The following is a 17,953-nucleotide window of genomic DNA, read 5'->3' on the forward strand; positions in this document are numbered from 1 at the left end:
ATAGCACACATGATATTGGCAAGTGAATGCATACAGAAGAAGTGCTTGCTGGTTTTAAATACACCTCTTATGTCTCCCCTCCCATCTGATGATCTCTTAAACAATTTCACAAGACCGGGGGTCGGGGTGGGGTGGGTGGGTGGGGAATCAGTGAGAACTAAAGAATTAACATCTTATACAACATGCCCATGGAAATTAAAAGAGAAGAAGTATGTTACTTGAATCTCTAGATAATCCTCTTTGTGACATAGTAAAACTCAAATGCGGCATTCACTTCCAACTTTCAATATCATTGCTGCTCCAAATGCCAATGATCTAAATGGCTTTAAAAGCAGAAAACTTTATATAGCAAATCCTCCTCTGTTAAAAAATGATTGCTGTGCCCATCACTACAAGGACAGCTGAGTTATACAGTGGATATTCTTGTGTTTCATTTTGAAATTGAGAAGTGTTTTCACATATAGTAGGTTCTCAATCATCAAAAGAACATCTAGGTCAGATTAACTAAATCTCTAGGGCTTGCACGATAGTCCATATTTGTGGCTTATCTCTAACCATCTTACTGAATTTTCAGCATTGTGCCTGGTCTGAAATTGAGACATCTGTAATGCAGTACATTGTAAAAAGAAAAGAAGAAGAGAGAACCTGTGCTGTAACCTACAAAAAAATCTTCAATAACTTGTGGCTTTTATTTTCTTTTACTTACAGATCACTCAAAGTGAAAACATTAAGTTTGCCAGCAACAAACACTACTGATTGCTACTTGCTACTTGCTTTCCCTCTGGAAAAGACAGCTTTTTATCCATTCTCCATTCAGTTTTCTAAAAATGTTTTCTTTTCAATACCATATGAGGCTTAAAACAGTATTCTGCTTTACAATGTAATCTTTACTGCTCTATTGTTTTGACTTCTCCCTATGGATAATTATATATTTGGACAGCAAGCCAAATTGCTTTTATACTGTTGTTTGTTTGCGGCTGTTGTGTGCGCGCAAAATAACTATTTTAATGTCTTCACGTGGAGCTTAACTAAATATTCTTTTACCACCCAAAGGCCTGGAATCAGAGAATGGTGTGGGCACCATAGATTTCCTGTGCCCTCTGAAAAGCCACCCCGGAAGCCACCCAGAGGGTGTGCAATGTTGTGCAGTAGAAGTGCAACTAGGGGGTGGGAGCTGGGAGCGCAGATGAGATGTTGACTGAAATTGGCAAATAAATAAATAAAACAACCACTGACACCCCACACCACCCCCAAATAAAAGCAATAACAAAAAACAAGTTTTTTTAAATCATGTATTCGGATCCAAGGTAGCATCCTACCATAAAAGCATTAAAGCAAAAAAAGCCTTCTGAGAGCCTATTCTGTGGAACCAGTATTCCTGCTGAGATACGGAAGACACCCACAATCAGTATTTTCTGAGAACAACTGAGGTCACTTTTATTTCAGCAAGCCTTGCCAGCTGGATAAAAAAGGTCTCTGCCTTAGGTGTTCATTTTGTATTGTTTTTAAACCTATTTTCAGCCTTGTTGTTTCTTTAAAACTATTTTATCTGTTTTTATGACATAGCTGTAAACTTCCTTAAGACATTTAAGTAAAAGGAAATTCATAAATTATTAAATGGTTGTGGTGGTAGTAGTAGCAGTATTAATAAAACACACCTGTGGGAGCTACTACTCTGGCTCCAATGGGCAGTTGTCTCACACATAAGTAAAAAAAAAACAGCCCTGAATATCCTTTAAAAAATAATAATAATCATTTTTGCATTTTACAATTCTCCCACAGCCAGCACAGAAGGATGAGACCCTTCCTGCATGTCCATCATAGAAATCAAGGGCATGTCGAAGAAGAAGAAGAAGTAGAAGTAGAAGTAGTAGTAGTAGAAGAAGAAGAAGAAGAAGAAGAAGAAGAAGAAGAAGAAGAAGAAGAAGAAGAAGAAGAAGAAGAAGAAGAAGCTCCTGTTAAGAGTAAAATGCAGGTGAGTTTTTCCAGACCTTTAGCTTTTTGGGGCTCACTAGCAAGGTTGCCCTAAAGCATAGTTCAATGCAATGTGGACAAGCAGGAATAAGTTGCAGTGAGCCTTGGTTGGGGGCACATGCACCGTCCCTTATCCCTCTTCTTCCCAAGCAGCCCATAGGAAGAGTTCAGAAAGTTTTGCTTACCTGCACCTTGTAGTGCCAACAGGATCAACAAACTGAAGTTAACATTAACTAATGGTCTGTGAAAAAACAAGCCAACTTCAAATCATAGTTACTGAAGTTGGCATTTTAATTGCAGTTAAGATTGACCATTGTTCGAGATCCAAAATGGCATGATAAACTGTGGTTTATCAAAAGTGGAACAGAAATCCCTCCTCCCAGCTATGTAGAGGAAGGGAGGGCGAGAGGTTTTATAAAAGAACATCAGAAGAGCCTTAATACTAATCATTTATTATTTACACTACGTAGTGCTTTCCCAGCATATGCATTGTATATCATTAATCTATTCATTAGTCACTTTTTAAACAAAAGTGTCTAACAGAAACAAACATTAAAAACAAAGGAAAAGAAACCACATTCTCACCGATAACATGTATAAAAGAGCAGACTAACTAAAAAGATGAGCAGAAAATTAAGGTCCAAGAGCCTGGATGAATATAAATGGCATTGCTTGGTTCAAATAGTGGCATTAGGTGTGCCTCCTTGGGGAGAGCACCCCACAAACAGGGAGCCACCACTGAGAAGGCCTGCTGTCATGTTGCCAGCATCTGCCCTTCCTTCAGAGGGGGCACAAAGAGAAAGGTCTTAAATGCCGAACACGGGGCCTGGGTTGATTTACATGGTGTCCTTGAGGTATTGGGAGTCCTGGGTGCATAAGGCTTTATAGGTCAAAACCAGCACTTAGAAATTGATAGCCAACTGGTGCCAGGATTGGTGTTGTATGTGGCCTCTGAACTATAGTAGCTTCTGAACTGTATTCAAAGGCAGCATATGCCAACATCTCTCTCGCACACACCATGCAAAATAATTTGTTCCAGCCATCTCCCATGCTCAATAGGTCACATCAATAATCTTGGAAGCTAAATTTCTATGGAACATCTATATTAAAATGAAATCATACTTTACAAATAAAGGAACATCTTGCTACAATAGTTTTATCTCCACTACAAAATTGAGTTTCATGTTGATTTTATACAGATACACAGAAAAAGCAATTTGGATGAAAGGGTGCTGTAATCTCTCAATCTCAGGACCCAGAAATATTTTTGTGGTTTTTACAGTAGATTAAAAACATACAAAACCAATGGTATCTTGAAATCGGTTGGTATTATAATGCATGTCCAATGCTGTGTTGAAATCACTGTACTGCTATAATTTCACTAAACATTATCTGTATATAATCAACCCTAAGTAGCTCCCTTGTTAGGTCTGAGTGCCATCATCTACTTTTACTCTCAAGTATCTCTAGAATCACTTGAACATTTGAGTCCTGCCAATATTCTTACACTGAACAGATTCTTTGGGGAGCATAATATTGTACCAAAAGTTGGTGCTACATCAACAGTAGGAAAAAATGGCATAAAGGATGTGGAAACATTAAAATAATAGTTAAATATCACATATTGAACTTTTTAACACAAAGCACAATAGTAACAGCTTTCATCTGCAGCTGGGTTATTCACAAGAATGAGCTGCTGTCAGCAGCACTAAAGATTATTTTTCACAAACAGGTATCATCTTCACATTGTCAGATTAAACCATCTAACAGAGACACAGTTTGAAACATGGATATTCACTGCATTATATCAGGCTGTGATATTCTGGAATATCCAGTTTCACAAATTAGGAAGCAAATGTAACTTATATGATAACTTCTGTGCTGCTACACCCAATGCAAGGTGCTTATTGACTTTCAAAGCCCTGATCAAATTAAGTCCCAAATATTTGAAAGGATGCTTCTCTCCATATGTGCCAGCCTAGGCCTTGGGATCTGAAGGGAGGAGATTCTTGTGGTTTCATTGATAGGCATAGCTTACAAGAGACACAGATACACCCAATTCTGGATCTGCCTCTCTTTTGTTTGATGGCTTTTTGCAAATGGTTTACAACATAGCTCTTCAGGAAGGTTTTTTTACAGAAGGGCGGGCTGGATAAGGGAACTTTAAAAACACCTACCAATGATTTGTACTGTTTGGGGGTTTTATGCTGTGGTTTTAATTTACCTTTAAGCTATTTCTGATGCACTTTTAGTGGAGTAGGACAGCTGGGGGGAAATTCATATCCAGCAACCAATGTGCCCCTTTGGGTTCAGATATTACATGGGTAGACGAGTCAAAAGAACCTGGGACACAAATTTTCACAGCCCTCTAGTGGCTGTGGTGGCTCATTTACCAGAAGTATTGTATTTAGCGGTAACTCTGGAAGTGTGTACACAATTCTGACCAAGCTATGCCTCCTACCAAACTGCGGGAGGCAGTGGAAGACAGGCGTGCTATGGTCCATGGGGTCACAAAGAGTCGGACACGACTAAACAACAACAACAACAACAGAGTAAAATATGCATAAGGATTGTTTTTAATTGGCATTTATTTACAAATGCATTGTATACTGCTTTCTCAAACTATCAGGGTGGTGCACAGCAATTAAAATAAAATAAAATAAACCAACAAAAATTTAAAGCAGTTTAGATCATTATAATAACAGTCTACTCAAGAAAAGTGTTTTTATGAAATTATTTTAATTAATTTATTAAAAATTAATTAATTAATAAAAATAAGATTCAGAACTTTGTTCTGTGAACCACCCTAAGACCTCCGGGTATAGGGTGGTATATAAAATAAATATATAATAATAAGTACTTAATAAACCTATTTAAAGGTGCACTTCCCCCCTCCAAACATAATATCTCTGTACTTCTTATATTTCAAACCACTTCAAACATGTACTTATACATACAACTTCAGTCATATACATTGTCATATACAGACAACTTCAGTCCAAATAACAGGAAGTCTACGAGTCTAGCATTAACCTAAGGTTCATATTAAGTACTCAGGAGCAAACCATGTTAACACAAACTAACTATGGTTGCATATCCACTGGCCAATGCTGGGAACAGGTTTGAAAGGCTGGCTCCCAATCTGTGCCGGCTATTGTCTGCAAGGAACTACTACATCTACACCAGGTCTTTGGAACAGGGAATACTATTCCTCTTGGATGAAACTTGTAAATAAACACTCATGCTGTTTAGAGGTGACTTGTGTTTTAAAACACAAATTGTCACTATGCATATACGTAAACCCCTAACTTGCTCCCTATCTATCCCTTCTAAATAAATTATAGCCCAAGATTTTGTAATTGCTACAGATTGGTCTTTGGCCCACAGGAGAACAAGCAAAATTAAAGAGCTGAAAAGTGAATGAAGCATATTAAAAAAGCTTAGATGAGGCTCCATCAAGATTAGGCAAAACTAAGAAATCTTAATCCAACATAAAAAGGACAAGCAAGAATGCCAGATGTCTACTTTCTCTTCTGATAAACTAGCAAGAGGGAAAGTTTCTGAAATTAATGTTTTAGGCTGTTGTCGTCTGTTGACATTATATTTGCTAATCCCTAAGTGAAACACAAAGTTAAGTGAGTGGTTATTTAGGAAAAACAGAAATGAAAGGAACTGACAATTTGTTTAAAGTTTGGGGGGGGGGTTAAGACAAAAAGTGCAAATAAGACTGCAGGACAAGAATCTACTTGTTTAGATACCAACAGGGCAAGCAGCATAGGGGTGATGGTAGATTAAGTATTATGGGGAGATTGAGGAAAATTTCAATAAGGACTTCTTCTCTCGCCCTGTACACACATTTTTGTTTTTCTAGGCCTTCAGATCTCTAATTCCCTCCCTTTATTTTATTGTTTTATCCTTTTTGATAAAGCTGTTGGTGATTCACAACCAAAATCCACCCAATCAGATCAGGTAGTTCACTCAAAATTATCACTGAAACCATAATTCAGGCAAAGCTGTGACTAGCATTCAGTATTTTCTTTCATTTTTTAAAATTTAAGCAATTATTAATAAGTCACCTTGTGATTTACTAAAAGGACCTTTGGGTTTTTTCCCTTTACATTTGAAAAGCTTAGCCTCATCTTTGCAAAAAGATTAACTTCTCTCTTTTCCTCTCACTAATGTAAACTGGTCAACTAATATGGAGTTTGGGAGGGGCGGGGGGAGAAATGCAACTGTGTTAGAGGAAAATAATCACAATCTGGGAAGGCTCTGAGGCTGCCCTTTTGACTTATCAATTTCAGTAAGCAAAATTTCAATCAAGCCTAGATAAAATATACTAATCCTAAATAGACCAAGTTTGTCACCTACCACTTTCTATAAGCTGCTTACCAGAGTGGGAGGGGGGAAAAATGCTAAATTAAATGCCAAACAGTAGCAGACAGCACTTGTTTGGCTGATTAACTGGTAGACAAGCATTACAAATAAATCTGAGCATGGTCTGCAGCAAATTAAATTCCAGTGCTTTAAAGAACAAAGAATTTGTTGGGAAAGAGGATTAGCAACTTTACACCCAGGAATGCAGGTTTAATTTAATTGTTCCACAATCCGAGATTTAATATGCAAATATCATTTGGATATTTAATAGTGAATTTGACAAAGTAAGGAAACAATTCCAATATACAGCCAGGCCGCCTCGCTTCTAACTGTAATTATACACAATGGGGGGAAAGGCAGCCTAGTCTTCCCCTGACTCCTCCACCCCCCATCTTTCATTACTAGGATTGGATTCTATTAACATTAATCAGAAGAAGACTAATTAAAGGTTAAAAACTTTAAATATATAATTCTAATTAAAACTCTAAAATAGTTGTATGATTAGAGTACTGTAGTTATAGTCTCACCTCAATGATCTTCTTGGCTTCTTTATATTTGCCAGTACTGAGGAAGGCAAAGAAGAGATCATACAGCATCATCATTTCACCTCTCTCTTGGCTCACGAAATCCATTGCTATAGGAACATTCATAAAAAGCAAATTAGGTTACCTATTAGAGTCAAAAGGAACATGTCACAAGGCAAATGGCTGACCCATGCCGTAGCATCATGTGATCACTTATAGCTAGATCTGATGGCATGTTCCATCTATGCACTTTCTTGAGGAGTTTGATTTTTACCCTGTCAGAAAGACTCGCCTTTTCCTGACAGGGTGGATTTGATTTAAATCAAACTGATTTAAATCACGATTTAAATCACTAGTCAGTAAGGCTTGATTTAAATCATAGTTTTCTACATAAAGACTAATTCTTGCTGGTATAACTTTAATATGCAAGTAGATTAAGATTTTTAGAATAACAACTTTTCATATTAGTTTTTTATCCCCCAGTTTAATAGGTTAATCATATTTGGACAACTTTACTGTTGTACTTAGGAAGGAGAAAAATAATCATTACCTTAATAATAACAATTTAAATAGATTTATTCAACTGAAACAAGAACATTACAGCATATGTTATTTGCTTAAACAAACATCCATGTTTGTTAACTAATTTGGCTAAACAAAAACAAAATATATATATTTTAAGAAACTTAGACTGCCAGCCCAGCCTACACATGAAAAACATAAATACTGTCTATTCCAAACAATCAGAAAAATATTGTTTCTATTCTGTTCATTGAACTTTTTGAAACTTAGCACTGAAGGGATTTTTTCTGTATTCATAGGTTTGTAGAACAATAGGATTAAGGTCTTTTTCTCAACTCTGTTCATGTTATAACATTTTTGCTGTGAAGAAGAGGCATGTGATCTCTGTTGAGTCAAATTCAGTTTTGAGAACTGCAAAAGTAAACCAAGCATCTGTGATAATATCTTGTATGCAGAGAAACTGCCCAATAATCTTACAAAAACCTCTGGAAGAGCATGACATTGTGAATGGATTAATGCAGGCATCCCCAGACTTCAGCCCTCCAGATGTTTTGGACTACAATTCCCATCTTCCCCGACCAGTGATCCTGTTAGCTAGGGGTCATAGGAGTTGTAGGCCAAAACATCTGGAGGGCCGCAGTTTGGGGATGCCTGGATTAATGGAATTTATTTACCCCCAAAAATAAACATATACAACCTTATTCTACATAATTTAAAAACTAATCTTTATTTCATGATGGAACAACCTTTGGATGGTAATATATTTTCCTCAAAAAGCATTTTATTTAAAAAAAATCTGATTTAAATCAAAAAAATCGATTTAAATCAAAAAAATCGATTTAAATCAAAAAAATCCGATTTTTTTGATTTTTTAAAAAAATCATTGATTTTTTTAAAAAAATCATTGATTTTTATCCACCCTGTTTCCTGATGAAGATTTATAGGGGGAAATTCATGAATTGTGGAGCTAAATATTCTTCAAGGACAGAACTGCTCAGTTTGGCCATAGATAATATGACATCACTCATTATTTCTAATTTAAATCATCCTGAGTAGACCTATTGGAGTCAATGGATTTAAGTTTGTTTTGAGAGGTCCTTGGGATATTATTGGTATCCCCAGTGCCCCCAAGAACTTTTAAATACTTCTTCTTGATCACAGGACATGGTTTGAACATGTGATTCCAAACATTACTGCTGTGGCCCTCGGTAATAAAAGGCTAAAAAATTGTTGGCTTAAGGTGTCCCCCTACCGTAATGCAGGGCAAGAACAGAAGAAAATCCCAATCCATAATAGCAGCAACCAACCTTTCTGCAACAGTTCGGTGTTTCCCTTCTGTATTAATCTGCACAAGACATCGTGAAGTCTAGGGAAGCTGCCATACTTCCTATGGCAGTCAAACACAGCTTCCACGGCTGCTTCCATGTCATCCCTTAAAAGAAAATCCACAACATGTTTTTAGGTGGAAGAAAAACAAGAGTGTATACACTGAACCTCAGAAACAGTCACCTGTCCAAAAAAGGATCAAGGACATACAATGCATCCAATTCATTTCCTAACACTTTACCTGGAACCCCAAAAAGAGACTTATTTTGACTTTTGTATAATACACAAATTATTATAATCTAAATTTATTCATTAACTGGCAGATCAAAAGAATGGTCACATATGAGTTCTCGTATCTAGATGGCCCTACTTTCTTATACAGGAGGTTCTTTGAAGCAAATATGTAGACAGATCAAATCTGAATGATATGGGGTCCACAGAGGCTGGGTGCATTTTTCTAATGAACAATGGACTCTGCTAACATTGAGTGCGAGTCCCCTCTCATCCAACAACAACAACAACATTTGTCTAACCTATGTGTTTAAGAGAGCTGTGTACAAAACATTTTGATTATATACTTTGCACAGCTAGTTTAGAGGATCCCAAAATTAAAAAGAATATTAGAAGCACAATTCAGTATCTTCAGAAAAAGCTTGATGACCATAGAACACACAAAGATATTTTAGCATTTTGAACTTACATTATATTGTGTTATGCCATCACATAACCAATACAACAAACTATGTGGGTTTTTTAAAAAAAAAGAGAAGTCCATTCCATAACTATTTTTAGAAGGTATTCAAATTCTGAAAAATATTATGAAATTATATACAAATTTAGAAGCAATTTTACTGCATTCTATACGAAACTGTAAAAAAATGAGCCAAGCTTGATGGATCGCTACCTTAACCCCTGTTTACTGTGCATCTTCTGGCACCCCACAGAGTCATTTGAATTATTGTCATTTGGGGTGAAGACTAAATTACAGGTTAATTTCAAAACTGCAAGTGGATGATGCCGGCTAGATTACTGTCACACAAAAGAAATACTATGGTAGCTACCACAGATGGGTATAAAGCTTTATATAATCAGTGTTTTCTTCTGCTCTGGTTGCAAGTTCAGTTAACACCCATAGAAACAGCTTGAGAACTTCCAATAATTCCACCTAGGGTGCAATCAAATTTATACATTCAAGTTCTCAATGTTTATGCTCAGCTTCTGACAGTGACTCTGAAAAGAGCAATGGTACTGTTTCAGCTGCATTCCCACAGCCCTAAATTGACTGTTTAGGTCAAAGCTATCAATAAATGAATGAATGAATTAGAATGCCAATCAAACAGACACATTAATAGTGTTCAGGCTCCAGATAAATATTTCTGAATGTATTTAGCCTGTTTGTGTAAAATAACGAGTCCTAGAAATGAACAGGGGTTAACGTACAAGTAGCCATCAATGTATGTCTAAGCATTTGTAAATGTTTTGCCAATCAGAAACTCAACGTTTCACCTAGTGTTATGAGAACGCTACAATATTACCACGGCTTTTGATGTCTGGTTTCAAGATACTGCAAAAAGATAGTTCCATATCATCCAAGTTTAAGAAGCCAATTATTTTTACCTAATGCAAAGAAATTCAAGGGTGTGGATAAAAACTACCATGTGTGCTTGTGAGGCGTTGATGCTACCCTTCTGACTACAACTGCTCCTGATGTGGGGAGCCACCAAAAGGACCTCGTGCAACACCAGGGGCTTCAACCAGGGCTGTGGGAAATGCAGCAATTGCACATAACTTAGTAGAGAGGATCTTATCGGTCAGGTAATCTACCAAGAAGTTCCCTCGTTCAAAGCTCCACTCAAATGTGTGATATGCAGGAGATCCCTTCCAGCAGGGCCTTGCAAAGGAACATTGCCCACTGGACTACCTTTGGCTTATCAAATGAAGGTGGCTAAGCTAACCTTTGAAGCGCAGATACAGTGGTACCTGTTTTCAAATGTCTCTGTTGACGAACGTTTCGGTTTCTGAACACCATAAACTCGGAAGTAAATGCTTCAGTTTCCAAACAAGCCTTGGAAGTCAAACATGCCACACAGCTTCCGTATTAAGGCTTCTGTTTTTGAGTTTTCAAACATTTCGGAACTCGAATGGCCTTCCGGAACCGATTACGTTTGAAAACTGAGGTACCACTGTATATCTGATCTAAAAAGCTATGATTAAGGTTCTATTTGATGTGAACTATTATCAGATTACATTTACTTTAAAGACACAGAATTAGAGCAAGCAGCTCATAAATTCAAAACACAAAACCGAGCAGTTCACTAGACAGTTGAGCTATTTCATTTATACTCATCTTGCTGTTCAATGTGGGCTTTAGAACACATGGCACTTTGTTGTTCTATGTAAATGCAATCGTATCAAAAAGGAAATCATATCCCGTTCCATTCTAACTTGCATGTCAGCTACAATCACGTGTATTAGTCTCAACACTCACACAATGTCATGACAGTCTTGACACAGCAAAACACATCTTAATTTGGATTTCTGTGACGTAGAAGAAATTTTATCCAGGAGTGCCTGTGGGCACAGTGGTCTTTCCCAACATGCACTGCCTTTAATGTAGATAGAGCTGAACAGTGACTGTCTTTCCCATTTCCTCTTTCCCTTTATGGACTTTTCAAGGTTCAGGTTAATTCTGCTGGATCCTAATTTTACCCTGATCCCTTGACAAAGCAAAACATGTAGCATGTGCTTATTTCCTTCCATCTCTGGGTGGTGTGGGGTGCGGGGCTGATCTGGAGGAAGAGGATGAGAAGTAACCAGAGTGGTGGTACCTATGGCACTCACTCAAAAAATCAAAATGTGACCACAGGCTTAAAATGGTTGATAAGCCCTGGTCCAATCCTATGCAGGCATACACAGGAATAAATCTCATACTGCTAAATGGGTCTTTTGCCCAGGTATGTGTGCTTAGGATAGCAGACCAATTTTTTTTGCTTTGGATAAGAGTAAGGTGCAAGGTAACTATTCCAATCTTGCAAGGAGCCCATATGTGATTGCTCACAAAACTAGCTGAGATCTCAAACTGATTGAACAATAAATTATGTGTGGCCCTGAATGGCAAGAAAAAGTAAAAAATACAAGAAATCTTCTTGCTTAAAGGGTGCCACTTTCCCAACCTTACCTTCTTTACTTGCTATAAACAACTTTTCCAAACCTAGAAGCCTGCTTGATAAAAAAAAAATACTCTAAATATTGATTTTAATTGGAATGAAGTGCTTCAGTGTTCTGCATAAAGTGTTAGTGAAGTGGCAATTTACCTAAGGGGTTTACTGATTGAAAAGCTCTCAAACCTGAAATCGCTAGAGAGGAAGAAATAAAAAAGGGGAGGGAGAAAGGGGGGGAAAGGGACTCTGGGAAAGAAAACCACAGAGAATGCCTCAAAAACAAATCCTTCTGCAAATCTGAAGCATATGTTAGTGTGAAGGGAAATCAATTCAGTAAGGTACAATCAGCTTAAAAAAATATTCTGTTAAGAGAACGGGGCTCTTGAAAGAGCTAAATGCCCCCCCCTCCGTTCATCAGCTATAACGAGGAATTTTCAAGGAGACTGGTGTTGCAATTACAACTAATCCTCCCCAAAAAATTAACTGTGTTGAAGGCTTTGTAATTTCCCTAGGTACAATTTAGCTGTCACTTACTTTAAAATTTACTCAAACATGCGTTCCGAACAGCACTAACTTCACATGTCAAGTGCTTTCCAGCCAATTGAGTCTAAACTGGAAGTCGGTGTTAAACAACTGAATGATTAGACAAGATAGCTCATTTCCCTGCTCTTTTGTTCAGAATAAAATGCCACATTTACATTATCAGGCTCAACAGGATTTTCTGACAGAGGGAGAGAGAGAGAAAAAAAAACCTCTGGTGAACACTGTCCGTACTAAACACATGAAGCCTGTCATTTACCAATCATCCTTCAAAAAGCAATAGCAATGAATGTAACTTAATTACGACCCAATGATCCTTGACAAAAAAATCATCTTATCACTGTCCTGTTCTCCTAGGGCAAATGAACCATTTCTGTCCTTTGGCACTGATGATGCAAAATTCCTAATTGCAATAATGGAGTAAGAGAGACAAACCTTTGCTTCACTAAAAAAAAAAAAAGTATTTTAAAGAGGAAGAAAACAATCTAGAAATAATGTGTACGTTTGAAATGAAGATGCAAAAGAGCTGCTGGGGGAGGGGCGTTCAGAAAAAGCAGTAATTTTTAAAAGACTGCTGTGAGAAATCAACAAATTAATAAAACAACTTGCCGTAATTTTTAATTTAAACTTAGACATGGGGTTCAGGGACACAACACGTCTTAGAAAGGGGACTGCTAAAATTTTGCATCCAGGGATTTCAGTGTATATGAATCCATAAGTCTCTTCAATGGACAGCAGGAGTTGTGATTTAATCATTAACCCATTGAGAACTTACACTCCATTTCCAAGTCAAACTTCACCCAGTTAAATCAGTTGTTTTCACTTGTCTGAACTACAAGCAAGTTTAACATTATGGCAGTGAGGAGGCTTTTCTCATCTTGTGCCTCAAAAAAGGGCTTCTTAAATGGCTGAACTCAAATTATTCACTGTGCTTCAGGCCATGTCTTCTAATGACGTTTTTGGCAATGACTGCAAAAAAACAAAACTCACCTATGCATTCACGTTTCTATCTTCTGTTATCTTTCTCCATTGGTTTCATTTGCCCTCAGAAACATTATCATGTTGTAGGCAAACCCGATGTGCTTTTTAGCATAATCTCATTTCTATATCCAGTGCTTTTATATATATATATATAAAATAGGCGCCGATACTCACCATGAAGTTCTTACAGTAAATGCCACACTTTTTAACAACAACAAAAAGAGGTGCCGGTACTGCGTACCCTTCAGTGCCCCTGGGGGGGGGGGGAAAGCACTGTTTGTATCAGTGTTTCCCAAACTTGGGTCTCTGGCTGTTTTGGACTACAACTCCCATCTTCCCTAGGTCAGGGATGATGGGAATCATAGTCCAAAACCAGCCGGAGACCCAAGTTTGGGAAACTCTGCTTTATATGATCACCGACTGGCTGGGATCACTCATGTGACTGATCCAGGAAGCACTGTCCGTGTTCTCAGTGTGGCTTGAGTTTGTCCTCAGTGACACCATCTTGTAGCTAAATCTGATTCTGTTATCTCTCAGCGACATTATCATGTAGTCAAATCTGATTTGCTATTTTGCATACTACTTACTACATGATCCTCAATTAGTTAGGAATTTTTTTGGGGGGGAATTATACTAGAACAAAAACAGGCAAACCTATAAACTGTGGCCCTCCAGATGCTGTTGAATTCCCATCAGGTCGAGGAATGATGGGAGATTTAGTCCAACAGCATATCGAGGGCTACGGGTTCTTTCTCTCTATCAGGAAAAGAAACACACAGTAGAAAGGGGGAAAACTGGGTGTACTAATGGAATAATTCTCTGAAAACATGAATACTTGGCACTTTAGATTAGAAAGGGGAATGTTTGACAGTGCCCTGTTTTTCTACCAAATAATGATTTTGTTTCAGTAGGTTTGATCCATCGACGAGAACTTAAATGCAAGGAAAATGTGCCCATAATAACTCTTTCCACATTTTATTGTATTCAGCCGCCTAACACCTTATTGTAAATAATAACTGGGTGGGTTTTTTTAAAAGTCTGTTTTTTTAAAACTCCCACCAAACACTTTTTGAAGTCCAAGTATCGAAGGAAAAGTTGTTGCACAAAGGTTTAGATTCCTAAAGCTGAGATAACATGGCCTCAAGCCCAACAATGAAAGGCATGCTATTAGCAGTATGCTGAAAGAATAATACTTGAAATGTCTAAAAGGTTAATGTTGAGTAAATAGTACTACTTCCAATCTGAAGAACAGCAGCAATTCAATAAAGAGCCATTATGAAAAGACATTATGACAAATGTGGTATTATAGTGTGGAGATCCTGGAGGATCCAAAATCTCCAGTTGCCCTTCCCTGGTCTGGGGAATTGCGGATAAGCTACCTGCAGTTTCCAAAACCCTCAGGGCAACTTACAAAAATAGTAAAAAATAAAAAAATATAATCAAGCAAGCCTGTGTACTGGGGACACCCAGATTCTATCTCTCTCTTCATCCCTGACTCTCAGCCTATGGGGTTTTGCAGGGTTCCATATTGTCACCCATGCTGTTTTGCATCTATATGAAGCCCCTGAGGAAAGTCATCCATGGATTAGTGACATCAATATGCAGATGACATGGTTCTCTCTCTATGTATATACCCAGTTCTGTAGAGTTTCTAACATTTTCTGCCGTGTATAATGTTTTAGAAACAGTTATGTCATTGTTGCGTCTTATGGGATTGACAGACAAAGCGCATGTAAAAATAAAACCAATAGACATTTTCCTACTTGCAATAAAGCAAAGGTTTAGCTGCAACTGAACTATGATAGCGTGTTTTGGTTGCCCCACAGAAATCTGTGGGAGCCACTGAGACTCCACTGAGTCTCCCCCGATCTCCACCCCATTTTGAGAACCAAAAACTGGCACGTATAATATACATGACTATCAAAATGTCATGTTAAGAGGAAAAAATTGGGAGAGAATGTATACCGCAGGAACCAGGGGTGTGTGTGAGAGACCTTATTTTCCCATATGGGTCTTGCTGGCGGGGGTGAGGCCTGCTCGTAACATGACTGCGAGATAGGCTTACTCCCAACTGCAACTTCATCCTAGTACTGTTTTCATCCCCCCCACCCCCGCCTGTGAGTAAATGACTGTCATCCACCCCCCCACCCCCCGTGGCAAGATCTTAGACTGCAGGCAAGAATTTGAGAAATCTGATGCTCTAACCCAGGCACCCCCAAACTTCGGCCCTCCAGATGTTTTGGACTACAATTCCCATCATCCCTGACCACTGGTCCTGTTAGCTAGGGATCATGGGTGTTGTAGGCCAAAACATCTGGAGGGCCAAAGTTTGGGGGTGTCTGCTCTAACCACATTTGTCCATACAGTGGTACCTCGACTTACGAATGACTCGACAACTGAATTTTTCGACTTACGAATGGGGGTAATGGCTGCGTGCTTACGAATGTCTCGTCATCCGGGGAAAAACCGTGGCGGTTTTAGATAGGGATTTTTTGACTTACGAATTTTTAGATAGGGTTACTTCGACTTACAAATTTTTCCGTTTCCAATGCATTCCTATGGGAAATCGCGTTTCCAATGGCGTTTTTCAACTTACGAATTTTTCGACTTACGAAGGTGCCTTCGGAATGGATTAAATTTGTAAGTCGAGGCACCACTGTACATTCACCACACAAAGATCAGGAGTAGAATATTTGTGGCAACTGTCTAATATAAAAAAAATGACCAGCATAACTGGGAATTGTTAGCTTGTAAAGCAATCTATAGCACCCTAAGAGTATTTTAAAACAAAATCCCATTTCAATATGTTAACAGTTTGCAATTTATATTTTCCAGTCATAGACTTGCCAGAATAGCTCTTCAAAACCTGAATTGTTGTCCATATTATTGCTGAGGAAACTAGTGCCAGCAGAGGACTATCATCCAACCAATTCTCCAAGCAACCCACATAATACCTGGAGTATTTTATTCTATTGCCTTCAAGGGATCAAATCTCCAAACTCCATCTAAATTGCCTTTGCTCTTAGATTCTGCTGGACTACTTTAGGCATCCCATCCAAATTACATTCCACTAAAGGGTCCCACTGACTGACATTGCATTAACTTCCAATGTCCTTGCTAGGATCATAGTTTGAGGCAGACAAAAAGTGTATGCAGAAGTTTTAAAAAAACAGTGGCACAATCACATAAAAATACAGCAAAATTGAAACATTCTATTTTGGCAAGGAAAGATCACTACTTCTCGCAGGACACTATACTATATGACACCTCTACATAATTGTTTTGGGTGGCGGTATCAGGGCCCAAGAGTAATTTAATGCTGGGGGCGTGCTACTGTGCCCTTGATCAAAATTCTCAAGAGATCTTGAGGAGAAGAATAAAACCAAGGAAGCCTCTACAATAGGAAATATTGTACTGGGTAACTTCAAGTACCTTCACACAAACCAGCTACATATGTGCTGGTCTGGACAAAGACGTAAAAGGTCAATATACCATTTAGGACTATGTCCTAGAACAGTTGGTCATCAAACCGACCAGAGATCCAGCAAACCTGGATCTAATCTTGAGGAGCACAAGGAACCTGAGTTGAGATGTAAGTACTGTCAAGCCTATTGGGAAAAGTGACCATAGTGCTAATAAACTAAACATACATTTAAATGGTCAATTGCCAAGAAAACTGCCCTGACTCTCACTGGATGAAGAACTCAAACTTGGACTTTGGTTTATGCCCAAATCTTTAATGCTGAAATCAGTATTGTTGTGTTTTTGTTTATGTATCCTGTGCTTTTATCTTGCCTTTTTATGCTGTGTGAACTGCCCTGAGATCTTCGGATGAAGGGTGATATACAAATTTTAATAATCACAATCATAGGCAAGGCAAGGGTTAAAGGCCACAGAAGGTGAATGGTAGTGCTTAATGCAAGCTAAGACATTAATCCAGCAAGCTACATGCCCCAACTTTCCTTTGATGAGCAAGGTGAGCACAACCTTCAGCATGGCAAATGGCAAGATTTCCAAGACTGGGCAAGCAATCAGGTTGTTGCTGTTGTTGGTTAAAATAATAGAATTGTAAATTGGAAGGAACCCTGAGGGTCATCAACTAAAGCATCCATGACAGATGGCCATCCAACCTCTGCTTAAAAACCTCCAATGAAGGAGAGTCCACAATGGCCCGACAGAGTCTGCTCCACTCTCTAACACAGGGGTCAGCAAACTTTTTCAGCCGTGGGCTGGTCCACTGTCCCTCAGACCTTGTGGGGGACCAGACTATGGTGTTTTTTTTTTTTTGGTGGGCGGAATGAACAAATTCCTATGCCCCACAAATAACCTAGAGATGCATTTTAAATAAAAGCACACATTCTAGTCATGGAAAAACACCAGGCAGGCCCCACAAATAACCCAGAGATGCATTTTAAATAAAAGGACACATTTTACTCATGTAAAAACATGCTGATTCCCGGGCCGTCCGTGGACTGGATTTAGAAGGTGATTGGGCCGGATCTGGGCCCCGGACCTTGGTTTGCCAACCCCATGGTCTAACAGCTCTTACTG

General features: G+C 38.4%; 1 protein-coding gene across 1 annotated transcript in view; it reads right to left on the reverse strand.

The window, feature by feature from the left end:
- LRPPRC (leucine rich pentatricopeptide repeat containing) overlaps nt 1-17,953 on the reverse strand; it is a 113,423-nt gene that overhangs the window by 37,210 nt on the left and 58,260 nt on the right. The window contains exons 24-25 of the mRNA XM_035111198.3: nt 8,702-8,826; nt 6,876-6,982 (exon numbers count right to left, since the gene is read on the reverse strand). Coding sequence (XP_034967089.3) covers nt 6,876-6,982; nt 8,702-8,826 — 232 coding nt within the window. The remainder of the gene's footprint in view (nt 1-6,875; nt 6,983-8,701; nt 8,827-17,953) is intronic.

The sequence above is a fragment of the Zootoca vivipara genome, chromosome 3 (assembly GCF_965207765.1).
Source record: "Zootoca vivipara chromosome 3, rZooViv2.hap1.1, whole genome shotgun sequence".
Classification (NCBI taxonomy): domain Eukaryota; kingdom Metazoa; phylum Chordata; class Lepidosauria; order Squamata; family Lacertidae; genus Zootoca; species Zootoca vivipara.